The 25,504-nt window shown below is 44.0% G+C and overlaps 1 protein-coding gene across 11 annotated transcripts in view; it reads right to left on the bottom strand.

Annotated features, from left to right (window-relative positions):
* CELF2 (CUGBP Elav-like family member 2) overlaps positions 1-25,504 on the bottom strand; it is a 637,682-nt gene that overhangs the window by 59,903 nt on the left and 552,275 nt on the right. For all 11 annotated transcript variants that reach the window (XM_037848338.1, XM_037848333.1, XM_037848330.1 and 8 more), the window contains 4 exons: positions 22,301-22,349; positions 13,698-13,832; positions 5,560-5,639; positions 1,320-1,478 (listed from right to left, as the gene is read on the bottom strand). In XM_037848338.1, coding sequence (XP_037704266.1) covers positions 1,320-1,478; positions 5,560-5,639; positions 13,698-13,832; positions 22,301-22,349 — 423 coding nt within the window. The remainder of the gene's footprint in view (positions 1-1,319; positions 1,479-5,559; positions 5,640-13,697; positions 13,833-22,300; positions 22,350-25,504) is intronic.

Raw genomic sequence — 25,504 nt, 5'->3', positions numbered from 1 at the left:
GCAAAAAAAAAAGAACATCCCAGAACCAGAACATGCATTGACTTATTCACAATGAAGTACTATAAAAAGGAGACCCCTCCCCACTTAGAAAATAGGTACATAGTGTAAATAGACATGAATGGAGGTGAACCCTTCAGGATTAAGTGCAAACCCTAAAGTTGCATACAACATTCATCTATGGCTTATTATCTCATAGCAAGAATATGTTCATTACGATGTATATGACATTTGTACTTATTGGTAAGATGCTTTTGACTCAACAGGTAAGAACCTTTCAAGGTAATAGACAGACTGGTTTATAAAACACCCAGCACGGTGTCTGCTACAGAGGGAGGTTACTGGATGACAGTGCCCTGAGAGGGAGAGCTACAATGTGAAATGGCAGAATTAGGAAAAGAAACTCATGCACACACACACACACACACACACACTCTCAGAGGCTGGGATGAGAGGCCCAGACACCCACCATGAAATTATGTCCATAAATGTGAAGTCCAGCATTTAGGATTCAAAGCCGAAGTACAGGGTGGAGTAGCATGGTTTAGTGGCAGTTCAAGTACACACACACACACACACACACACACACACACTTCACAGTATTCGCTGCCTTCCAGCCCTCACCTCACATGGTAACTCAATGTACCCTTCTTGGGCTACATGAAGGGGATGAGTCCACACCGGCAGTCATCACTCTTTTCTGTTCAGTTCCTACGAGGGAACTGTCTTAAATTCTGGTCACTGTGCTTTAATAAAGACACTGATGAAGTGACATGGGTGACAAAGGAAAACCCAGAAAATGAGGAAACCAAGAGTTGGAAGGAGTGTTCGGGAGAATTGGGGCTGTCTGGCCTGAAATGCGACCTCACTTTTTTGTTTTCAAGTAGCTGAAGTAAGAAAGATTTGACTGAGTTAATGCAGTTCCACCTGCAGGCTGCCAGGAAAGCATCGCCCGGCCTCGCGAGAGTTTTCCAGATACCACCACCGAGCATCTTTGACACACGCTGCCAAGCGCTGGATGAGGAAAGAGAGCCCATCTCTGGAACCCCTTCTCACATTTTATGATACCTCTGAAACACTCCTTCCAGGTTTAGCCTGTGTGACTTTGCTCATTTCTTAAGAAAGAATGAAATAAGTCAAATTCACATGCATACCGATTTAATGTGGAAAAATATTCTGCATAAACACTGATTTCTATAACTCCCGGAGATCGACAACGACTTCCTCGACGTGCGGTGCGGGGAAGGAGGCTCTGGGAGTTTCGGGGTGCGTGTCCCTCTCTGACCCGGGGCCTCAGGAGGCTGAGCCACTCAAGCACTTACCGCCAGGTACTGTGGGGTGAGCCCACCCAGGCCCGTCAGGTTTCCCCAGGTGGCCGTGTTGAGCTGCTGCATCTGCTGGGCGAGCTGCTGCTGCAGACGCCTTTGCTCCTTGTCCTTCTGGGTGTCCGCGAACTTCACCACGATGGGCGAGGAGCAGCCCTGTGGCAGACACATGGGAAAGCGAAGAGGAAGTTACAGCCCGGCTCAACCCTCTCGGGACACACAAGCAGCCTGCTTCCAGCTCCCTCAACTACCTTGAAGCAGGTGGAATGGTCTGGAATGGTTTAGCAGTGGTTTGATATTCCTTTTTCTTCTCTGAATAGGACCATCGACAGAAAATTCCAGAGACTGCCTAAGGCTTCTTGGGGGGGCGAGGGGGGGGGGCTGTCTGTCGGTCGATGAAGCCATCCATGTGCTTTCTTGCTCTGATTATTAAACTGCCTCTCCTTCTCGCTTTCTGGATGCTTCCTTCAACTTTCCTAGAGCCTCCTTAGAGACATCCTGCTCGGGTCGTCCTGGTCCGTGGTGTCTGCCTGCTTCCACGTGGGAGCACAGGACGGGGGTGGGTGGGAATGGGGGAAATTGTCATGGGAATGAAAAAGTCTCTCATTTGTTTTTCCACTCTTTCCAATTTTCAGTTATGAATGTTTGAACTTTGGAACTGAGGGGATCGTATCGATCCAGCAATAACGGGGAGAAGTGGGCTTCATTTTAGGAATGTGGATGAAGGAAGGAGGCATTCAGAGAACACAGGCTTGGATCAAAGTAATTGTTCCCATGTTTCCAGAAAGTTCTCTCCGTGTTTCTGTATCGCGTCTACTCTAGACGCAGTCCCCAGAGCTAAGCAAGCCCCCAAGTTGGAAGCACGTTCCAGTCAAAGATCTGTCTTAAATGTGTAGAAAGAGGCTGCTACTTGGCTTCTTTCCCTAATGAATCTCATGATCCTAGGAGCTTCTTTCCGTTCTCCTGTCCTCTAAAGGGCGAAGAGCAGGGTAGCATGTGAGAAATGGCCAAGGGCTACATAACAGGATGCGTTCCTATTGGAGACAGATAAAATCATTAGGGAGAAGAGCTGCCCAAAAACATCTCAGAGCACCTCCTCTGGCGGATACTTTTTAAACACTTGCCACTTGGTAAGTCCTCAATGGAAATGTAACTTTTCCAGACCTAGCTTTCCTCCCTCTTTAGTAAGGGTTGCCTGCATGTTCCATCACAATTAAAGCTGTTAAAATTTGCTGAGGTAAAAGGAAGTAATTCTACTTCCATACACAAAGTGATTAAATAAAAACTTTCGTTGAAACTCAGCATGATAACAGACCTCTTTGTCCTCTCAGAAATTATATATTTCTATTTAAACCAGCTTTTCTCTTCCCTTCAGGTCATTTATCTTTCTCCTAGAAAACAAACTTGCATTTTTCCCCCCTTATCTTGGGTAGCTACTGGTGACATAGCTGTGAATACTGCCATGTCTTGTATTCCCAGAAAAAAATGTTGAATTAGAGAAAAACGTGAGAAAAAGGAGGTGACTGTTTGGAGTTGAGCTTCCCAACAAACACAGGAGTCTTCAGCTCCAGGAGCCAGAGTCACCCGTGAAGAGCGCTAAATGGCAGTAAATTGCACACAGGGAACATCACCGTTTTCAAATCTAGAATTCACTTTTCTTCATCTGTTCCATATTTCAGCACTTCATCACTTTAAAGAGTGCAAAACAGTTTGAAGATGGAAATTATGTACAGGAGTTTTGTGTGTAAAAGGGTTGTTATCGTTCCATCAAATCTGTTCCATAACAAATTACAGCATCTCCTCCTAATGGTACATTTGTTGTTTTTTCCTTCCTTAGTACCAAAAAATATATAATAATACAAAAGCAGAAAATTAGGCTAATGATTGTAGCTTCAAAAACGTTTTTTTAAATCATGAAGGAAAAAAAAAACCCCATAAAACTGGGATGGGGGCAGAGTGGAGTTAAGTGGAAAAATAGAAGGTACGAAATAAAAACTCATTATTTTTGGGAGCTTGTTCTTTTAAACTTTAATATTCTCATCGTTTTGAATTCAAATCTCTTCGATAATTCATTTTAGTCAAAGATGTGCGCCAAAGGCCTCAAAATAACAGCATTGGTTAAAAAAAAAAACAATCTTCAGTTGTCGAGTTAAACGTGACTGTCTAACGTGATCCTCCATTTAAATGTCTTTTTTATTTTTTTTTGGAATTAAATGAGAAATTTAAGTGTTTGAGGGCCCCTTTGCTTAAGCATAGATGTCCAGATTTAAAGACAGGTTTACCAAATACAATTTTCTATACTAGCTAGACCTCACAATGAGAAAGAATCAAGGATTCCTTTTGAATAAACACACCTCATTCTCTATAATAACGAGAGCCTATTATTTTCTGGTTCTGGTTCCTACCCAGTTCTGCCTTATGATGTCGAGCTCTCCTTTTATGGGGATACAGGAGAACGCAGACTCCCTCAGGGGGAATCAGGCAAGGGGGGAACCTGCACTTCCCAAAGCTGAGAAGGAGGCGGGGGATGGTGGTGGTAGATGGCAATGTTTCTAACATAGTTGAGACAATTTAGGTTAAAAGAATTAGCTACATTGAAACCAATTTGGATACAGATCACTAAATTACAGGAAATAGAAATAATTAAGAATGAAACAACACATGGAAGATAATACAGGTAAAGACATTTTTCCCCCCAACAGCACTTCCATTTTAATTTCCAATCTGAAATTAGGTGAAAATCGGACTGACCCATCATAATGGAGCAGCCTGAGTTAAGAGAAAAGGGGCAACAAAAACATTGTCACATATGTCACTGCACGTTGCACATAATGGATTCCTAGATAGTTCACATCCTGCTACTTATTTCCTAGCATGGCCGATTTTCACCTGAGCTTGCCTTCAGGTAAGGGGGTGTGAGTGTTTAATGCATTGCACTGAAAGGAAAACACATTGATTATATAAGAGATGTTAGGAATATCAAAGTCAAAATGAATGTTCCAAAAAGACAATAGGCTTTGCAATGCTGAGGGCACAACTCAGAAAAGTACGGTAAACATTTAATGACAATGCCATGCACACTCCTTTCCCAGCCCTTCCCACCCACCTCTGGACTCACTATAAAAAAGTTGCCCACAAAACATGTTGCAGGGTGATTGCTTAGTTCCCAGCATGCTTTGGGAGATGCAGCATTGCAAAAAAAAAACAAACAAACAAACAAAAAACCACCCCCAACAAAATGGGGGGGGGGAGAGGGGAGGAGGTGGGGGAAAGAAGCTCAAACAGTCAATAAAGAAATTTTTGCAGGTTAAATCAAATCAAAAATATCTTGTTTTCTTTCAAAATATAAAAACATAGCTTCATATAAACACCACAAAGCCACCTCCAGAAAAAAAATCACCCATACACAAAGATACAGTTTACGTGATACAGCAGTACATGCACTCCCAAATGGTTCTATCAGACAGTACAGAATAAATAATGGCATACCATTCTTGGGATGCTTTTGTGCAAAATTCTGAAAGGCCATGACCCAAATCACAGACTAAAAGTACAGAGCCATCTATCTACATCTGGGGGGAGGGAGGGGAATACCCACACCAGTTTACTTCTCTTCCTTTAAAGCCAAATTGGAGCCTTTTTGCTTACTTGTTGTCACCCATTTTTTTTTTTTTTAAAGGTACACAAATCTAATTTTCATTGGACCCTCCTAAGTTAGCAGTTTTGCTGGTTACATGAAGTGAGAGAAGTGTTAACTTTCTCCAAAATTCTAGATGCAAAAATCCAATTCTGTTTGACTAGATTAAAGATAACTTGACATCCCTCTCCCGTTTTGGGGGTGTGGTGGAGAGGGGGTGTGTTCATGTTTAATCCACACCAACCCTGGGGCGGGGGACACACTTGCTCCTTTAGGTGCAGAGTGGTTTTGCTTAAATTGCACCACAACTCGACACTGCAGGTTCTGGGCCACTGCGATAAAAGGCTCAAAAAATCTCTGCAGAGTCAGTGGAAGGTTTGAGTAAATGCATTTCAAGTCATTAAGGAGAAAATTGAGAGGGAGCGGGGGGGGGGGGGGTGAGAAGGGGGGAAGAAGAGAGGGAGGGAATATGAATGAATGAATATAAATGAATGCAAAGAGAGATGGTGGAAGTTTAAATCTGTGACTGTCATAAAGAGTTGCGTTACCATCCCCATCATTTGCACAAAGAAAACAAAGAAAGGGCAGATGATACAGTACCTCCATGGTCTGAGACTGATGCATGGCTTTGATTGCATTCTGTGCCATTGCCCTTGTAGAAAATGTGACAAACGCACAGCCTGTGGGGGACAAGGGGACAGGGAGCAGGAAAGACAAAAAACAACAAGACAAAAGGGTTGGACGCTTGTTAAACCAACACAGTCTACGAGAACCGCCACAAGACGACACCGTTCTCAGTAGTACATGAAAATAAACAACTCCTCGCTTTGGTTTCATCTTATTTTGCTCTTTTGTCACAGTGCTGACTTGCTAATCTGACCAAAGCTGAAAGATTTATACATTTATTAGTTTAGTTTTCAAAATGGAGCATAGGGGGAAGATGTTGGGCACTGTTTTTTTTTTTTTTTAAGTCACCGGGTTTGAAATTAGCAAGATCCAGTTTGCATTTTCGAAAAGAAAAAAGTTGCTCTCTTACATTCTCTCCGTGGATGATCCTCTTTTACTCTGGCGTCCGCAAATTGGGACTTTTCATTTCAAATTTTTATTGCTGCTTTTTAAGAGGTGAGTAATAGAATCCTCACACCAAGGGCAAATTAGCAAATAAATTTCAAGGGTTCAAAATGTCAGCAAATAAATATATCTCACTCTTCTGGGTGGTTAAACATATACATATGTGTGTGTATAAATATAAATTGATGCCATTTGAATACAAACAACTATAGCAACCCTGTATGAACTATTTAGTAATTATTACTTATTAACAGCAACAAATACTCGATTACTCTGGGAATATGCAACAGTGCATACAAAGTAAAATTCAAAAATCTGCATTGGATTTCTTTATTTGTATAAAGTCTTTGTGATTTCTACAAGCTGCAACTCTCTGAAATGTATCTGAGATTTGACCTAAAGATTAACATTTCTAAGACAATGTATATTTCTCTGCATATCTGCTGTGAGCCCTACACAGCTTGCCATGTCTATTTTTTTTTTTTCTTGTGCTATAAAATAGCTAGAACCTTTGGTGCCTGTTCTGTTCCTTCCTCTTGTACCAGCTTTGGGTTATCTGGCTCATTGCCCTTTTCACTAATAAAAAACATTGCCTTCTGAAATTTACATTTTATTCATCATGCACCCTTGGACTTCTCGGAGAAAAAGACTGTGAAATTAATGCAGATTCAGGCTGATTTTATAATCATACCACAGCATACTAAAAGCTTAGCTAAAGGAACACAGACTTATTTCATTTATGATCTCTAATGACTTTAAAAGTGCATTGATTTTCAGCTTCTTTAGCCTTGCACAGTTTGAACTTAGGTATCAGAGAATAATTTAGTGTTCCACTCAATTTCCTCAAAACATTATTATTACTACTTAAAAGATTTCCAAATGAAGCAGATCTAAACACTGGGAGGCTGCAGCCTTTTGTCCTTTCAGAGTGAATGCGTGGAGGTGGGGTTCTGGCATTGACAAGACATAGTGGTTGCCCTGCGGCCAATCAGCAGAATAAAGTGCTCTACATTTAAACAACCGGCAGATTGTCTGGTTTACGTATATCAATTTGTGAGACACAAAAAATATTTTCTTCTTTGGTGAGTACCTGGTGAGACTATTGAGTCAATACTGCATTAGCACCTTTTCATCGAATGTGGTAAGAGAAAGCAATACCTGCCCGTTAACCCCAAAGCACAACAACATCCAGTCATGAAAACAAGTCAATGCATTTTTTTTTTTTTTTTTGCATCGTGCTGTAATTTCTAATACACAAAAACTCTCGGTAAAGAGGAATTCATCTCACATGTTAAGCTGGCCTTACAGAGCCTGAATGAGGACTAGAGCCTAAGGAGGCTGAGCTGACAATGCAGTTCTCAGGCATCATAGCACCTGATAAAGCTCATTATTTAAACACGCTGCTTGTATCTACACTGACTTGCTTTTCTCATCCATGAAAGTAACTGAATGGCTTTCTTTCCAGCATCTAGACAGTGTTTCTAACAGTGTGATGCTTCTGGCTTCTATGCTGATACTGAGCTCTTAAATAGGGTAGCCCCAAATTTACCATCCGTCTCAAAGTAACATCTCAAAGACGTGATGATCATCAGCAGGGATTAATTGAGGAAATAACATGAAGAGATTTCTATTTTTCCATTTCTGATCTGCGACTACAGTGGCGGCCAAGCGGACAGTCTAATGGAGATATATTTTGAAGCTATGTGAAGCCCGGACAAACTCCGCTTTTAATAGTCAAGAAGATCGCTTCCTTCACTTCATCTGTTCTTATTGGCCAGGAACGTGTGCCCAACTGACAGCTTCCAAATGGAGGTTAAGAATGCATAAAAACATGGAAAATGTTGACAAAAATCAGTAAGGGCGCAGTTTATGCATTTAACAATTTCATACAAGCAGAACTTCTGTAAGTAACTTGTGAGAGAGCAATTAACAGGTCTCAAAAGAAAAGTGTTCTCAACAGAACAAGAAAGCTATCTCTATAAACTCAAACCATTGCCCTTTCCTCTATGAAATCTGCAATTAAAAACTTGATGGATGCTTCTAATTATACAATCCTTACCCCATCCCCAAAAAATAATCTGACAAATCTGATGCCTTCTTTAACCTTTCTATTCTATTGGCAGTGGTGCATTGAGAGAGAAACTGTTTCCTTAGGGGCTTCTGTCAAGTTCTGCACTGTGTGCTGTGTTCAATTACTGAAGAGGGAAAATTAATGTGTCATTTATAAAGTGGGAGTGCAAATGGAAGATGTTCACTCTTTGTGCCACTCTGGAGAAGTTAAGCAACTTCAGAACCAAGTGTTTCTTTGACTGGTGGCTTGTTAACCTTTGTAATTTCTCTGAAACCGGAGGTCACGGTAGCCCTGAGACCAGATTTTAATTTTCTTTTCAACAGTGGTTTTCAACACGACTGCGAATGATGGGTGGCTTCAAGATTAGGTCTCAGATCTTGTGGGTTTTCACTAAAGGAAGTGTCACATAAGCTCCTACCACCAAGGTTGGGTGGTTGCTTCTTGCAATCCAACTAAAGACTTTTCAGTGACAGAATCATCATATGTTGTAATTGTCACTCTTTACGAAAACGAGCTCTTGGGTATAGTGGAGTTCGGTGGGCCTTGACAGGATGACGACTTTGATTTTGTAGGGTCAACACTACAAAACAATTAGTTCTCTGGCTGCTGACCAAAATGCTGGGAAAACTAGTTTTGGGGGAAAAATACAGGTACCGAAATCACGAAGCTGCATTTCTTTTCAGTTAGGGAAGACAGCATAAACATCTCCAGATACTTAATAGGAAGAAGATCCATCTGCAAATGTGGCCAACCTGTAATTTACCTTGCAATTATTTATTGTCTCCACTTTCAGAATGTCAGCAACGGCAAATTGAAATGAAAGGAGTTGAATTCCTCTTATTTCGGTGGAGGGTGCCTTCTTGCTGCTAAAACAGATAAATGATTGACTGTGGAAAGGTTTCTCAAAGTAATTTCCTCCTACAGACAGGATCTAAGAAAAGCACGGAGCCCTGTCAGAGAGAAGATCCTGGAAGACATCTATTATACTTGTCATTTCAATTGAAAGGATATCTTAACTCAGGTGTTCTAGCTTTTCTCTCAGCTGCAAGGGAATTTTGGGAGAACTAGATGAATTCTTGCTCCATACCAAAAAAAAAAAAAAAATTAAATAAAATAAAATAAAGTAAAAACTATAAACCATAGGCACTTTTAAAAGCACATACAATATTGGAGCCTCGTGCTTCTTTGCAAGGAGTAGCAGCCTGCTATATTTCAACCGAAAGAAGCATAATTTAAAATAACTTGTAGAGCATGAAGGAGATTTCAACCTGTGGAGAACTTGTTTATAAATTCATATTCAGCCGAAGAAAGATCTTGCAGCCAATTTTCCTCGCTGTATCTTTTAAGCGCTGGCAGGGTTTATTAAACACAGGCTACCAGATATAAGGTAGGGACATAAAAATGGACACTCCAATGCTTCCTCCCTAATGTTGGGTGAGTTTATTTAAAATTGGCATGGAGAGAAAATTTGTTCATGTCACCTGTGGAGGAGTGCAGACTTGGATGTACTTAACAGCGGGTAAAAAAATCTCATCACTAGGATGAGATGGGTATATTCAGAGCAAGATGTCAGCATCGCCACATGCAGTCAGTGACTCCAGGATATAAGGATATTAGGATTATTATCCTAATCAGATATAACACAAACAAATGAGGACTTAAGGACCAAATCCAGTCTGTGCTCTCCAACATCCCTGAAAATATCGCCAATTCATTTTTTCCAGGGTTTTGGCAGGAGAATGTTGGGACACCATAAACACAGCTGGAATATTCTTAAACAAGCAGAAAGTTACCTTAAATGGCAGTGAAACTTGCCTACAGTTTATGGGTAAGAAAAATGAAATCAACTCCCCCACTGTCTCTGAGCTACAAATACTCAGTTGTCTTGGTGCAAAAAACTCTACAGATTGCACCCAAACAGCTGCTTCTGGGTGGGGATTATGGGTAAAGTGAGAACGTGTATTTTCGGAAGTCAACATGCTAACGTAACGTTTTCAAATACGTGCTTGGGCTCAGAAGCCTCGAGCTTTGATTTAGAGAGCGGGAAGCTCATCCGGATGGCTATGTGTGGGCCCACGGTCTCCTGCTTGTTTTCTCAATGAAGGTTCACGCTGCAGCCCCCGGAGGCTTGACCCATCACTGCAGAAGCATCTAGATATTACAGAGCTGCCTGAAAGCATCACGACACCATGCTTTCCAAATGAGAAAAGATGGGAGAATGGGTTGCTGCCCCCAAAGGGGAAAATGCATATTCAGAAGTAAGCACATAGTCAAAAAGCAAGGAAGAAAATCTAAATATTTGTTGAGTAGCTTCCATGCGCTTGGCAGGTGCTATGTGCTTCCCACGTGTAGAGGCATGACAATTTCCTGAGGATGTCTTTCCCGGGGCACGGCACAGATTTGGGGGCTGGTGAGTAATGATTGGGAGCTTTTTAATATTCTTTCTTGCCAGTGTGTACATTATGATTAAAAAAAAAGGGGGGGCAGTGATCCTGGCAAATCTAACAGAGCGAATGCTTTGATTCAACAGGGATATAAAGCCAAAGGGCCTGGAGAAAACTCAGCTGAACCACCTATCAGGGAAGAACTTAGACTAGTGGCATGGCAGAGAGGAAATGGCATTGGAAACCCAGGGGAGCCCACTATCCAGCCACCTCCTTTGTCCTTATACTGGCAGTAGCTGAACTGGGCCAAAACAAAAAGGAAAAATTGAACCACTCAACTGCTCCTCTTTCCCTCATCATAATCAAACGGTTTGATTAAAAAAACTTTTTTTCTTGAACAGTTTATACCCTGGTTGAGTATTTGAAGGCACTTTTCAGAGCAGCTACGCTTCCATTTCACTTAATTTTTATTTATTTATTATTTTCAGTGGACCAAGCACTGAAAGCAGCAGTGCTCAGTGCTCAGTGTCTGCAGGGTCGCAATTGGGAAATGCTTATTAATATGCGATCGAAGACTGCAGTTCATTAATAAAAGCAAAATAGCATGAAAGAGAATTGTTAAAAAACACATCGATTCAGGGGCAGTCCCTCGAAGCAGGGGTCTCTTGGTCCTGCTAATTGAAGACAGTACTGCTGTTGGTCTTTACATTTCAAAACAAATAATAATAAATGAGTATTTTCTATTTTGCAATAGGGAATTCTCATTGGTTCACCGGAAATGACCTTTCTGTTATAAAAAAGGGGAGGGAGGGTACTATTCTACTCTTTACGTTAAGCCAACATTTGCATAAAATATTGAGAGGGCTCCCAGAACTTGTTTCAGAAAGAGGCCGCTTCTGGTTTCAGCTACTGGTTGATCAATCCATTGGCAGATCAAATTAGCTGAGTTCTCTTAAGTCCTGCGCTTTCCTACAGAAGTTTGGGCTGCTTTAAAATCTTTGCAGAAGTCACAAATGCATGCTTAGGAGCTCTAAGTGCAGCAGGCAGCAATCTGCTCACGGCTGCCCCCACTGGACAGGTGGGGAAGGGAAGGTGGGAGGTCATTTCCTAAATCCGCCAAGCAGAGAGAACAGCCTCCATACTTCATACTTGACATTCGAGGTCTCTCTACTAAACCACAATATAGTCTTCTGAAACAAAAAAGCTGTCATATCGGTATCTTATGAGTCCCCATGGGATAAACAGGGCAGATATTTTCACCGTCATCATTTACAGAGATAAGAAAGTGATTTGAATAAGGTCACGCTTTACGTCTGTAGAAGTTCTGGGACTGGAACTAAGGCCTCCAAAGCCCTCTGAATTTTGCTGTGATTATCTTAAGGGCTTTCCTTTCGGTCTTTTCTCCATGCTATACTTTGGGCAATCGAAAATATAATGATAGCAGTAAAAGGGCTATTGAGAATAACGAAAGGAGAGAATAGTGTTTCTATTACTAAATTGGCAGCAGAAAAGGGAATACTAAAATATGCTCATGTCTTCCCTGCAGATTTTAGTCTCTGTTTGGCCACGCTGCCTTTTCCCGCCATCTTCTCTCGCCTTGTTCCTCTGCCTGCGTGGCTGCAGCAGCACTGGACAACCAGATGCCAGGGTCTGAACCTGCCAGGGTGGTTCAGAGGGTACCAAGGTGGAAATCTCGGCATGCTTCTGCTTCAGACGTCGCACAGGAGCCGGAGGTTGTGCAGTCCACAGAATGACATTGGCACAGCTGGGCCCTGCTACGTAGCGCTCACACTCGGTATTATGCGTTGCTCAGCTTTCAGAGAATCACATCTTTTCAATCTCAAGAATTGTTAGAGAATGCATCAACTGTGATTTCCATGCCTCCCTCCTCTCTCTCTCTTTTTAAAGATCGTTTTTAACCACTTTCAGAAGAAAATACAGGAATCATAAGCTTGGAGCTGTGCCACTACCTTCCTGCTTTCTTCTCGCATACACCATTTTGGGGAGTGGAGGTGGATGTAGGTGGGAAACTTTTGTTCTCCGTGCCTTCAATTCTGGCAGCTGATGACATGAAGTTTTAATGTCTAAAAGCCAGAAGACACACGTTCTCCCTCACGTGACACTGAATTTATGGAGAACGAGTGGGACGGGTAGAAATTAGTGTCTTCCTACTCATGGCCCAATTTTTTCTTTTGATATGTGGTTTGGGGTTGCAATGTTCTCCCAGAGCCAGAGGCTGAGAAGAGAGGAAGTTTCTGGGCCCCATGGAAAATGTACCGGTAATTACATTAAATCATAGAATGAAATCCCCTTCGTGGTGCAAAAATAGGATTTCTTTTAAGAATTGAAAAATATATCTTACGTATCTATTTCCACATCTGCTTCCTTGGACTCCTCAGGAAACGGCAGTCAGGTAACTGGTTAACACCCAGTGTCAGCTTACGAATGGTTTAAGGAAGGAGACGTGTGGCATTGTCAAAGGGGAGGCAAACGTGGAAAGAGAACGATTATTTAAAGCCACTTTGCACAGCTGCTTACAAAAATGCTGGTTTTCCTCACTGCTCCGAGCTGCAGCCTTTGCTTCTATCGCAGTGGCTAAGAGCAACCTACAGTCTTTTTCGAGACCAAGTCATTTCTCTCGTTACTCAAAGGACGCTCCGAGCTCAGGACTCCACGAGTTTTGTTCTTTGAAATAAAACTCAGATACTTCAAGCCAGGCCAGTCTCTCTGAGTCCGTATCTGCTCTGCACTAATATGAACATGGACTTTTTTTTTTTTTTCTTGGATTGTATCACTGTCAAGAAGGCCAGATCCTTAACATTTCTTTCAGGCACAGACGGAAAACCAGAAAACTAAGATGAAAACAACAAATATTCTTTCTCGTCCTCCACATCTCTCCCCGCTGCGCCCCCCACCCACCAAAAAATCTGCTTCGCTTTGAGACGGAGAGGGGATGGTACATCAGGGCAGCCTGCAGCCTTCTCTCTGACAGTGATAACCTGAGCTAATATGATGGCACCGGGACCTTCTCGACTTGAGAAATAAAGGTGATCATTTCAGCTCCGGTGGACAGTTCAGGGTGGAGATCGTGATCACACGGGGCACATCTCGGGGCCACCTCTCGCCGTATGCAGGGGTTACATCTGCCTCCACTATGACACAGAGTTCCAATTAGCACTCAAGGAAGGAGACTTTACAGGCAGTGGGCTCACCTCGACTCAGGCCGTCGGGCCCCCGGAGAATCCGGCATTCTTCTATCTGGCCGAACGGAGAAAACATCACCCTGATATCATTCTCGTTACATTTCTTCGAAACCATTCCTATGAACAATTTTCTGTCTTCCACGGCTAGGAGACAAAAAAATAATGAATGAGCGAAGGCCATTTCATCTTTTTTTTTTTTTCCTTGCAATCAATGCTGCATTCCCACATCAAACTGAGTTGGTCCCAGCCCTGTGTGGCTGGCTGTGCCTGGGCCCCGAGGCTCCCTCTATCCTCATAGGTTGTCTTTGTCCCTCCATGCACCCCATTTTTGCCTCTTCCTTCCCCCCAGCCCCTCCTGGATATTTCACCTCTTTGTGTGCTTGTTATTCCCAATAAGACATCTCGATAGGACAAAAAAACCTGCTATTGGGTCTTTCTCCCCCACCTGGGAGCTAATAGTAAGGTATTTACTGACATTTTAAAAAACTGCATAACCGCTGATCACTACCATTCTGTGTGAGATGTCAGAGATGTTTTTGGATACAGGTTTTTAATTTGGGATTTTTGTAGATTTTTTTAATACTTTATCAAAAAATTAAAAAAAAAATCTCAAACAAAATGAAGCAAAGGAATAAGAAAAATAAATAACCTAAAATAACCACATTGCTTCCAACATATTCCTACCCTACCCCAAGAAAATTAACAAACCATAGTCATTCTGAGCATTCCCATATCAAGATTACTTTCCAGATCTTATCTGTTCTTATTAGATTGTCATCCCCCCCTTCATTAGTTGCTGTCTATGTAGATTTCTTTTAAGTTGAGGGTCACGGAGAGGAAAAGGGTAAGAGCAGATGTCGTTTAACTAGGAAAGTTAACTTTTAACCAGGCATCCAAGGGAGGAAAACTTCTTTCTCCTCCTGTTTCAAAGAGCTTCAGCCCCACCAACGTGGACAGGGACGAGGGACGAGAGACAGTTTCCTCTCTGGGGAGCGTGAGTGACTTGTCTCCCAGATATGGCAGTAGTAGCTACACAACCTGGCCAGGGTCCTGCTGGTGACAGCTAGAGAGGGAGCCCATTCTGGCCAAGAGATGGGGGCTGCCACCACTTGAGGGTCACTTCAGGGTAGCCATGCGTGGAGTGAAACCCATAATGAAAAAAAAACAGGGAACAACACTGCTCTGATCACTTGGAGGTGAGGTTCTTGATGGACAGAAACGCATTTTGGGCATCGTGACAAAGACAAGCAAATTGGGACCACTGCAACCTGGAGGTGGGGGTGCGGGGATGTGGGGCGAGGGAGGTGTGACCTCTGATGACCTGGGAGAGTGTCCCCCAAATCTCATCCTTCTGCTCAGAGAATCTGGCCCACATTTCGCTTTAAAGACAAGGTCATAAACTGATTTCAGGACAAGTGTTTGGAGCCTTTTTTAGAAAAGAGCAAAAGATGTTCATGGAAGCCGTAGGGGAGAAGTCCTACCTCTTTCCGGGGTCTCATTTCTATCTGTTCCTTGGAGTTAAGGAATGGACGGTGGGCTGCAGCTGAGAGCCCTGGCTTTGGGGGTGGGGCTGGGGCTCCCCCATTCCTCACTATGAATAAACCTTTCTATTGTATCTGTTTTATAGTCTTGTCATTGGTATTTTGATGGATTTTACTTCTCTTTCTCTTATTCCTTCCCTGGACATTGAGCACCTCATTCTCATTTAACCAACAAGAATTTATTCTGGGTTTACAGGGACCAGGTGCTTCTGGGAATATGTGGGCTAAAATACATGGTCTATATTCTTCAGACACTAGGAATGGAAGAGCTAAGCATGAAGTGGCCAAATAACCTTGGAATTTACTCCAAAGTAGCACCGTTACTCTGTGGTAATGGAAAAGTTCCACGTCCAATATGGTAGCTCCGCTGAGTGCTTGATGGAGAAACTGAAATTTTAACGTTACATAATTTTAGTAAAGTTAGATATCCACATGTAATGACAATACTGGACAGAGCAACTCTGAAGGGACAAAATGGAGATAAATGTTCCTTGTCATAGACTCCCAGGCTGCAAGGACGAGGCTGGAGAGATGTTTGGCCTCACTTTACAGAAGGTGCCTGAGAGCCTGGCAGGGGACTAGCCTGGACCCCAGTCCTGTGTTCTTTTTGGTTTACTGTTTTTCTCCTAGTTCAGAGGAGGTGGGTGAGTCTCCTGGGTGACAAGGAGACTGAGGTTCCAGTTCCAGCTCTGCCGCTAATTTGATGGAGAATTAGTTGACCTCTGTGGACCGCCACTTTGTCATCTGTCATATGAAGGTTTACACTCTAGGCTTTGTCCATTTTTCTCTTCTCTCTCTTCCTTAAACAATGGAGAGAAGGTAGCCCAGCTGCCTGCTCCAGTGAGGTGGGAGGGTGGGGAAAATCCCTTCCATGCAGCCCCTCTCTCCAAACTGCAGCAGCTCCTAAGACAACTTGGAGAAACTCTGAGGCTCTGGGGACATTGGCGGAAAAGCACAATCCCTTGATCCTTGGAAACTATCACTTGTGCAACCAAAGTGTCTGCAAAAGGCTTGATGGCAGGTGTGGAATTCAAGCAGGACTTTAAGAAGCTCAGGTAGAGTCTGGGCAGGTTGGCAGTGGGATGGGGGGGGTCTCCCGGTTTTAGTACGAAAGGCAGTGCTTTCTGCTTCATCTGCAGAGAAGGGGCTCAGTGAACAAGGAAAGGAGGAGCAGCCAAAGGACCCTGCTTCTGTCGAGACTCAACAAAAGCCGATGGGGGCCATGGGCATTGTCGGCTCTGATTCTGTGGACGGAGGCTGTTGAGAACCCAACTTCCTTTACGCAGATGAAAAATTGTTAATTAAAGTTCTTTTCCCTCCCTTCTTGGAAATGAACTACCAAGCAGCCACTGTGAACTGGTAAAAGCCTTGTAAGTAAACACAGCATTGGCATAATGAGGATCTAAGCCTTAGGAACACGAGATGCCCCTGGCAAGGATCTTTCCGTATGATGGAAGTTTCTATGAGTTCCAAAATCAGCAGGGCCACAGGCTGCTAAGAGGCCTGGCCCCTTCGCCCTGGGATGGTGTGGTGTTCCCTCAAACGGGAAGGGGAGAGAAACAGAGCCGGCTGCGTTGGGCAGGGGAAGGAGGAATTTCCAGTTGGCTGCTGTCTCTGGGACCCCACCCCTCAGGAAATCATGACTGGTAACTTCATTTGAGAGTTCTTTTTTTTTTTTTTTTAATCTTCTTTTATTTCTTCATATACTGAAGAATTTGGTGCCAGTTCTGTTATACAAAAGCAAAGGAGCAATTTCCAGCCGGTCACTGGTTTCACAGGTAAGCCTATAATTACGGTGTGTAGCTAAAACGATCTGCAGGTTTTGAGCTTCAGGGTGATGTGAGAGTAAATTGAACAAGCAGCTCCAGAGTTAGCTAAAAAAATGTCCCCCCCCCCCCGAAAAAAAAAAAACCCAACAACAGTAAAAAGGAATTTTAAGAAACTGGAAACAGCTTAAGAAGAGACCCTGACTTCTTAGACACCACAAAGGACAAACTCAGACAGGGAGGGAAAAGGAAGATAAGGCCCACTTTTCAAAATGACATGTCAGTTAAGAAAAAATAAATGAAACCTACATCATCTGTATGGTATTTGAAACTGCAGTGGCTTTTGAGGTAGCCTATTTGAAACAGTTCATCCTTTAAAATTATTTTGTGCCACCAGCGCTGCCAACTTGGTTTTGTGTGTGTGTGTGTGTGTGTGTGTGTGTGTGTCTGTGATGTTCAGGTATTACGTGCTTAAAGGAAGCTGAACATTACCATCTTTTACTAGACAAAGTCACTTGGCAGTTCTAGGAATTGGGCCATGTTTGGCTTAACGGAAACGGGCATGACAAAACCTATTTGGCTTTCCTCTCCCTTGAGTTTTCTTGATTTTCCAGTGAAAACTGATTCACAAAATTTATTTCTGGGATTCCCATTCCAAGAATTCCTGAGACCATTGCAAACATCTTAAATTCACATATCTTGAATTCACTTAACTTCTCAGTTGTTGACATTTTCCCCACGTTTTCATAGGCAGTAAGTATCTTGCTTAATTTTTCACGCCATGAGAATGTTGATTGCTTAAATAAACCTACTATGTTCATAGTATTATGTGAGGTGTTTAGGGGACTGAGGAAAAGAATTAAAAGATCAGTCCCTTTTCCTCTGGGATTACTGATGACAAGTGGAAGGAAATACTTTCAGACACAAAATGCGGCACGGATGGCTCATCTCCATCGGGACCAACAAGACAGCTGAAAGGTGTTCTCTACTGGACATTTAAACTGCTCCTTCCACGATGGCATAAACGAGAAAAGGGTTTAACACTTTGAGTGGTGACTTTTTTAAGTTAGGGGGATAGAAACTTCACTTTTAAAAAACACCCTAATTGTAAGTCTGTGCTAACACCCTGGTATACAATCTGTCAAAGTCACACCTGGATTCAGTCCTGCCTGAATTAATTAACAACTTTGCAATGTGTTAGTGCTAACATATGGCATTTAATTACTGCCTCCAAATCTGTGAGTCTCTCCACTTTGAATTTCAAAATTATTTTCTCCTCTTCCAGTAAATCAGAAGGAGACTGGAAGGAAACACCCCGTGATGCCTATTTGTAACGGGGGCTTTGCAGTTTTCACCCTCACTTGACAAAACTGCGTCATCTTGACTCCCGCTAGCTCTCAGCTTGATGCCTGGGCACTGGGGGCTTCAGGGTCCTTGAGGAAAGAGACTATGGGCTGCCGTGGCACATCTGGATTATAGGCTTTCAGGACCCCGGACAAGTTGTGGGGTGGGAGGATTAGAGAAGGACAGACTGACACTCTGTCTACGGAGCACTATCCAATCCTCCCCTAGCCAGGGAGCATGGTGTAGAGTGGATCCGGGAGGCAGCCTGTGACACCAAAGGCAGCCCTGCCACCTAGCTTGTCACTCGCCGCTGGACATGCTTCAGATCCAGCAACTGCTTTGAAGTTCCAATCCTGCAACAGAGGAGCGAAGACTGGAAAACAGGCCTTCAGATGGCACACAGAATGCAAGAGAGAAGCTATGTCTCTGCTAGCAGATGCTGGTCCTTTAAATCCCCACCTCCTAAAATGTCCCGGTTGTACCATCACTCACTTTTCTGCAATGGAAAATTATCAAAAACGTTGGATTTTGTTGAAACAAGCAACCCTGATTTGGGTCTTTATTCAGCGTGCTCTTAAAAACCCCAGCATTTTATTGCTTATCCAGAGTGGGATTTTTTTTTTTTTTTTTAAATTTTTGACACCTGGCACCCTAGAAGCACGTGGGCAGGCAATAAAATGCGGTGAGTTTGCATAAATGTGCTAGAGGCTGCAGCTTAGCTCAGTGCCAGTTTAAAGGGCACAGGCTATAAGAAGTCCCGGAGCTTTAGGAAGCCTTTTCAATAAAATACTAAAATGCAGGGGCTAATACAGGAGCAAGATAATCTCTCTGGGCTTACCACAGACGTGTATTTTGTTAGAATCTATAGATGGACAAAGCTTAAAAGAGTGATTGCTCTTCTGGAATTCATTTGCCCATCACTAATTAATCTGTGATTAGCAGCTCTTTCTTGCTCAGCAAATACAAAGTTTCAGGAATCTGAACATACTGATAAGGAAGACAGTAACTGTCTAACTGTGATGAGCCCTTTGTGCTTTCCATAAATGTCAGCAAACGCCAAAGAAGTGCAATTAGAGCTCGTTATACTTCTTTCACAACTCTAGGAGCTATTTAGAGCATCTGAGCCAAAGAAAATCTTTATGTTCTTTGAGCCTTTGAAACTATGCTTACCTGTCAAAAATGACATGTGAAATCAGAAAAGGCTCATGGCTTTTATCCCCTGCTTTTGAAAAATTACACATTTCTCCTGATTCCTCAATCAGGTCCAAGGAGAACCTTGGAACCTGCCCGTGTCTACGCAAGGGAAGGTACATTCAAGCCTCTATGAGAAAGAGCCCTTAAAAAAAGGCTGTTTCCGTCTATTTACGCTTTTGACTTTTCTCACTGGAAATTCAGATAATGAAGGTCAGTCTAGAAAGCAAAGGAGGAATTGGCCCAACTAGAAGGTTTAGAGGTTTTCATTCATACATACAGATCTATGTGCTGGTAAGAAATTGGGCCGTTATTGTATAATAACCTAGCATGTACTGCGTATTTACAGTGTGCCAGGTCTTATGCAAAACTCTTGCTTATGTTAACTTACATCATCCTCAAGCCACCTTGCAAGGCAGGCACTACAGGGAGCTCAGTCTGCAGACCGCTGTGGCCCCTCTGACAGCCAAAGGACTGAGGCCGAGCGAGCTTAGGCAACTTGCCCCAGGACTCAGCCAACAAGGGGCAGAGCCAGGAGTCAAATCAGGGCTTCTTGAATAAGTTTTCAACTGCAACCCCATGCTGCCTCCTTAAAAATGGCATCTTTAGGTACTCTCCATCCTAGTGATAATGGTGCCCAATCCCGTTTGGTTTCTGAGATCAGTAAAATCAGTTACACACATGGTGGTTTTAGTCAGTTGCTGTGATTCTGACCCTAGTTGGGCCAATTCTCCCTTTGCTTTGTAGACTGACCTTTGTTTTCTGAGTTTCCAGAATTTACCAAACATCAGCTCTAGGGTCTAGAGTAGACACTGGTCAGCACCACGCTGATGGCCCCTGGCACCTATCCCATAGAAGCTGTTCTTAACGCCACGGATGACACCCACACGGTGGGAAATGGAAAAGAAGAAACCCCTTCACAGTTCCACTGCTTGGGTCTTTCAGGTTGCACGTTCTCACCTCGGTTCTCCGATTCTTCCCACTTGCATGACTGCCATTTAAGGTTCAGAGATAAGCCAGACACTTTCCCGCAGACTTTCATTCCACGGTCCTTGGCCTGACACCATTTGGAGAAAGAGGGGCCCAAAGGGGAGGGGGCATTGCCTGGTGGCCAGAAGTTCCGAGGTGACCTGCTGTGATGGGAGCCACTCCATAAATGCGGGATTCATCTCTCTTCCCTCCCGTTGCAAATGGACACATCTGGGGTGCAAAGTCTCAAGAATCAGCAGGGATGAAGGGGCCTTCTGTGTAAGCAGATGTGCTTGATGCAGAACCCTACCAAGCGAGGCGGCCATCTCAGTGATAATGGAAATCGGCATTTCTTAGAAGTGCCCCATCACTTTCACAAAATCATATTTGAGTGTCAAAACAAAACAAAACAAAACAAAACAAAAAAACCCAAAGACGCCAACCTGTGTGAAATGGGTACCATTTTATGAATGGGGAGATTAAAGTTCAGTGTTTAAGTGACTCTTAGACACTTAAATCAGGAGGCTGAATGCAAGCTCCATGAGGGCAGGGGCAGTGTATTCTGTAGTCTTTTCCTCTTCTTTAAATTCCCTGTTGCAGTGGCATGGCACAAGTAATTAACTAAGGAATGATTCTGGGATAAAGGAACAAAGTGACTTGAGCAAGTTCCCATAGCAAAGTAGCAATGGATTTCAGAACTTTTGAGACTAAATCCAGGTGAGTGATAAAAGCAGGATAGGAAAAAAGGAATGTGCTCTGAAAGAATATAGGGCTGGGGAGAGGCTGGCAGTTAAAGCCTCAGAGTCTCCTCTCCCAATATAGGAATATACTCTTACAGAGAGATGCTAGCGGTGTCACGGCACGACTTGTCACTTTCTTCAAAGCTTTCTAGGCTATGGAGATGCCAGAAAATGGCATGCACTACAATTAGCAAAAAATACCTTGTGGAGAGATTTAGAGCCCAATCATAATTTACATCTGCAGATATGCAGATCTCCAAGTGCACGGCTTCTGCCCTGATTACTAATTAATGAGGTGAAGCATGGCCTGCTGGAAGGAGACAATGCTGATTGTGGCAGCCTTGGGGGGACAGAGGAGCTCTGTGGTCTAAAGAGGTAGAAGATTCCCTTAATATCCATTTCAGTAAATTAAAAAGAACAAAACAGGGACAGAAGGTCTGTATAAGCGGAAGCAAAACCTAAAAACCAGAAATGTGGCTACCAACCCTTTCATGTCCTGGCAAATCTCAGTTATTTCATGGGCAATCATCAAATGCACATTTATGCACGGAGTGTACCTTTCTTTAATCAGCAGGCTGAATTGTGAATGAACTCTGATGCAAATGCACTGGTGCAATTTGGAGAAGAGTGCAATAAGATAGCCTCCAGACCAATGAGGAACAAATGGAAAAGGAAAAATATACATATATATATATTTATATATTTATATAGCTTAATTCTTAACGGTCAATTCCTTTCCCAGTCATGTTCTCTGCACGACATGCGGTCATTCCCCGCCAGGAGGTGTCCCTGCATTGCTGTGTTGGGGGAGATAAAGAGCCAGATGCCACAGGGTCACTACACAGAGCAAGCCCCAAATGGAGGAACATGGAAAACCACTTCTTGTAACATCTTCACCGATCTTTCCAACAGAGATAAATGAGGCAGCAGAGCCAGACCTGCAAGCTGTAGCCGGAGTTTCCTGGAGCAGTTCTCTCTGTCTTCCAGTTTCCCCTCCCCCATCTGACAGTTTCATTGAGAGAAGCAGACATTATGAAATGAGCCAGTTGGTGACCACCTACCGTTTGACTTTTCACTATCGGCAGGTTTCATCTGAATGGGATGATGCATCTAAAAACACAAAAGTGAGAAAGTAAAGGCAGATTGGACAACTGTAAAAACAGCCTCTAGAAATCTGACACTACTACATCGAGTACCAACAAGGCTATATGGGCACAGAAATAATAGCCAGACTTCTCCCCGTTAAAATGAACTCTGTTAAAACGCAAGCCTGTGCTTTATGGGTCAGGAATGGAATCTTTTTTAAGTCACGGGGTGCAGTGACACAGTATTTAAGAGGTTGGGAGGTGGAGTCAAGATTGAGTTTTAAACCTGGTTCTGCCACTCAATATAGGCTCTGTCCCTATCCTGTAGGTAAGCCTGGTCTTGTCATTTGATATCGCGAGGTGACCGTGGACCCCAGTTCCCTCATCTGTGACCCAGATATGGTAACACTGGTTTAATAGGGTTGGGAGAGTAAGTGAGAAAAATGCAGGCAAGATGCTTAACTGACAAAATGTTGACCATGGTTACTGTGTAATGACAAATTTAAAGGCAGTTGGTCTTTGTTTTACTTCTGGCCATTCTCGAAGTCTGCTACCTGCCTGGTACTTGGGCCTCGTGGTTCTGTTAATGAGCAGTCTGAAGGTATTACCATCACACAGGTGCCATCACATGATTTTTATTTAAAGCAAAGCAGAGAACGGGGATGCAAAGCTACCGGGAGAATGGAAGCAGGGAATGAGGAGGGGAGAAAGACATGGAACTTATACTTGTGTTTGGTACGGACGTGGGGGCAGAGAGAATCTGGAACAAAGGGGCGTCAAAGCCCTGAATTGTGGTTGAGTTAGGTCCTCTCTGGCTCCTTACACAACTATAACCAACCGCTGTGCAGGATCTGCAGTTTCCTCCAAGCAGGGAATGCTACCACCATTTCCAATTAAAATAAATTCCTCAAACTCCTTTCAAAGGTCCTCTTGCTCCATATTGCATCGTACCCCAAGGAACATGGAAGCCACAGGGTGGATGGACTCACTGGCTGAGCAAATGCTTTTATTATAATGGGTCCTGTTCTCACTGAACCTTTAATTCCCCCAGTGGACTTCCATCACTTGCGAGCCAGAGCTCGGGGCATTCTCTAATTTAAATGAAAGGGGAATGGTGCCTGGCTCTGGTGCTTAAATGATGGGAAATTATTATCAGGCAATCAGGACCTGATACCTACCGCTGCCAGGGTCTGCAAAATACAAGAAGAGTCGAGAGAGGGAGAGCTGTCAAGGGGTGAGGGGCTGAATAATTCAGAACTGCTTCGTGGAGCCTAGAACGCAAGGGGCTCTTGTGTGTGGAACCCAGGCCTAGAGGTATGGGGTCTACCAGCACTCCCACTTCATTCATTAATATATTCCATTCGTGTAGGACAGACCAGAATGAGAGTGGAATGTTTTGGGGTCAGTAACTAGACCAGTCTTTTCAGAAAAGAGTTGAATAGTGGAATATTTACCTCAAAAGGAGGCAGAATTAAACTGTGGAAGTTCCTGATCCGGGCTGAGGTACTGGAGAGAATGACATTAAACAAATGTGTTTGGGGAGGATGAACTTAGTCATCGGGTAATGTACTTATCCACTCATCTGGCAAATATTTATGAAGTACCTTCTATGTGTCAGGCTGTAGGCTCAGGAGTGGGGGTCAAAAGCCAAGTGAAGGCAGTTCAGCTCCCGGTGCTCACTATGGAGGGGGGCAGTGCTGGGGTGGGGGCAGAGGGGAGCAGGCTCTCACCTCGGCCTGGAGGACAGGGGAGGCTCCTAGCAAAGAGGAAAGCTGATCAGAGCTCTCCAGCAGAGGAAGGAAGAATGGCCTTAGAAGCAGAAGGAATGGAGATGCCCAGTTCCTTCTAGCAGGAGCCCCAAAGATGTGTAGAGAGGAGCATGTGCTAAGAAATTGGAATTTTGTAAGCCGCAAAGGCAACATGACCGGGTCTGTATTCTTGAGAAGTCTTTTGGCCAGTGTGGAGGACAGATTGTAGCAGGGAGACACTGAGGCAGGGAGAGCAGCCTAGAGGCTGCCCACAGGTCCAGGGCAACCGGCGAGGGTCTAAGCTTGCAGCGGCGACTGGCTGGGGTGGGGTGGAGGGAGCAGGGCACCCTGGGAGGATGGCCGGTCTTTGGCTTGCACAACTGGATAGGTTGTTTCATCGTTGCCCACGTCAACAAGGAAGTCATTTGCGGGTGGGGATGAGTGAGCTCGGGTCTGGCCGTACTCGCCTTGGGGTGATGTGGGGTGCAGAGAGAAGATGGGAATGTGGGTCTCAGTTCTGGAGAGGGGTCAGGGCTGCAGAGGCTGCCCTGGGGGTGGGTGGGAGTGGAAGCCGCAAGCTTGGGTGAAACTGTCCAGGGAGGGAATGTAAAGTGGAAAGAGCCAAGAGCCAAGGACAGAACTGAGAACACCAAGAAAGAGGAGCAGAAGAAGGAGATGGAGAGGGGCAGGCAGGGATGCACAGGCAGAGAACAGGAGCAAATGGGATCACAGGAGCCACGAGAAGAGTTTCAAGAAAGAGGGAATGGTGAGCACAAGCGCCACATGGTATCTTTTTGGGCTTGGCAATGAAAAAGTCTTTAGGGAACTCATTGAAAGCAGTTTCTGTGGAGTGCTGGGGGCAGAAGCCAGACGGGAGGGGTGGGGAAGTAACAGGGAGGGTAACGGTGGGAATGATAAATGCAGATTACGATTCCAAAGTGGGAACCAGGAAGAAGCTGCACGGATGACAGGACTGGAGGATGGGAGGTGGCAGCTTTCCTTTCAAGACTCTACACGTCAGTGGGCTGTAAGGTGTCGGAGGAGATTGGCAGGATGGAGATGCAGGGACAGGAAGTGGGGACACCTGCATTCCACCCGGGACACCAAGATGGAATGGCTGTGACCTCTTGTCCTCAGGGAGCTTCTGGTCCCTCATGGTGGGCACATGCATATACAAAAGCAAACACAACCGGGACGTGCATGGAGCACTGGAGGAGGTCACCAGAAGCTGCAGGACAGATTCTGTGTATTCGAGGGCTGCAGAAGGCCTGGGAACCATTTAGGACAACACTCTTCAATTTATGGGTGTACACGGAACAAGCAACTACATGAAGGGGACACAGCTGCTTCACAGCAGAGCCGCATCAGAAATCTGATCCCCCCCACGCCACTCTGCTTCACTAAAAAATGCCCAATACGGGACTTGGCAATC

Source organism: Choloepus didactylus, chromosome 8 (assembly GCF_015220235.1).
Source record: "Choloepus didactylus isolate mChoDid1 chromosome 8, mChoDid1.pri, whole genome shotgun sequence".
NCBI classification, from domain to species: domain Eukaryota; kingdom Metazoa; phylum Chordata; class Mammalia; order Pilosa; family Megalonychidae; genus Choloepus; species Choloepus didactylus.
The sequence above is the reverse complement of the archived record's forward strand: the minus strand, read 5'-3'. Positions and strand labels throughout refer to the sequence as shown.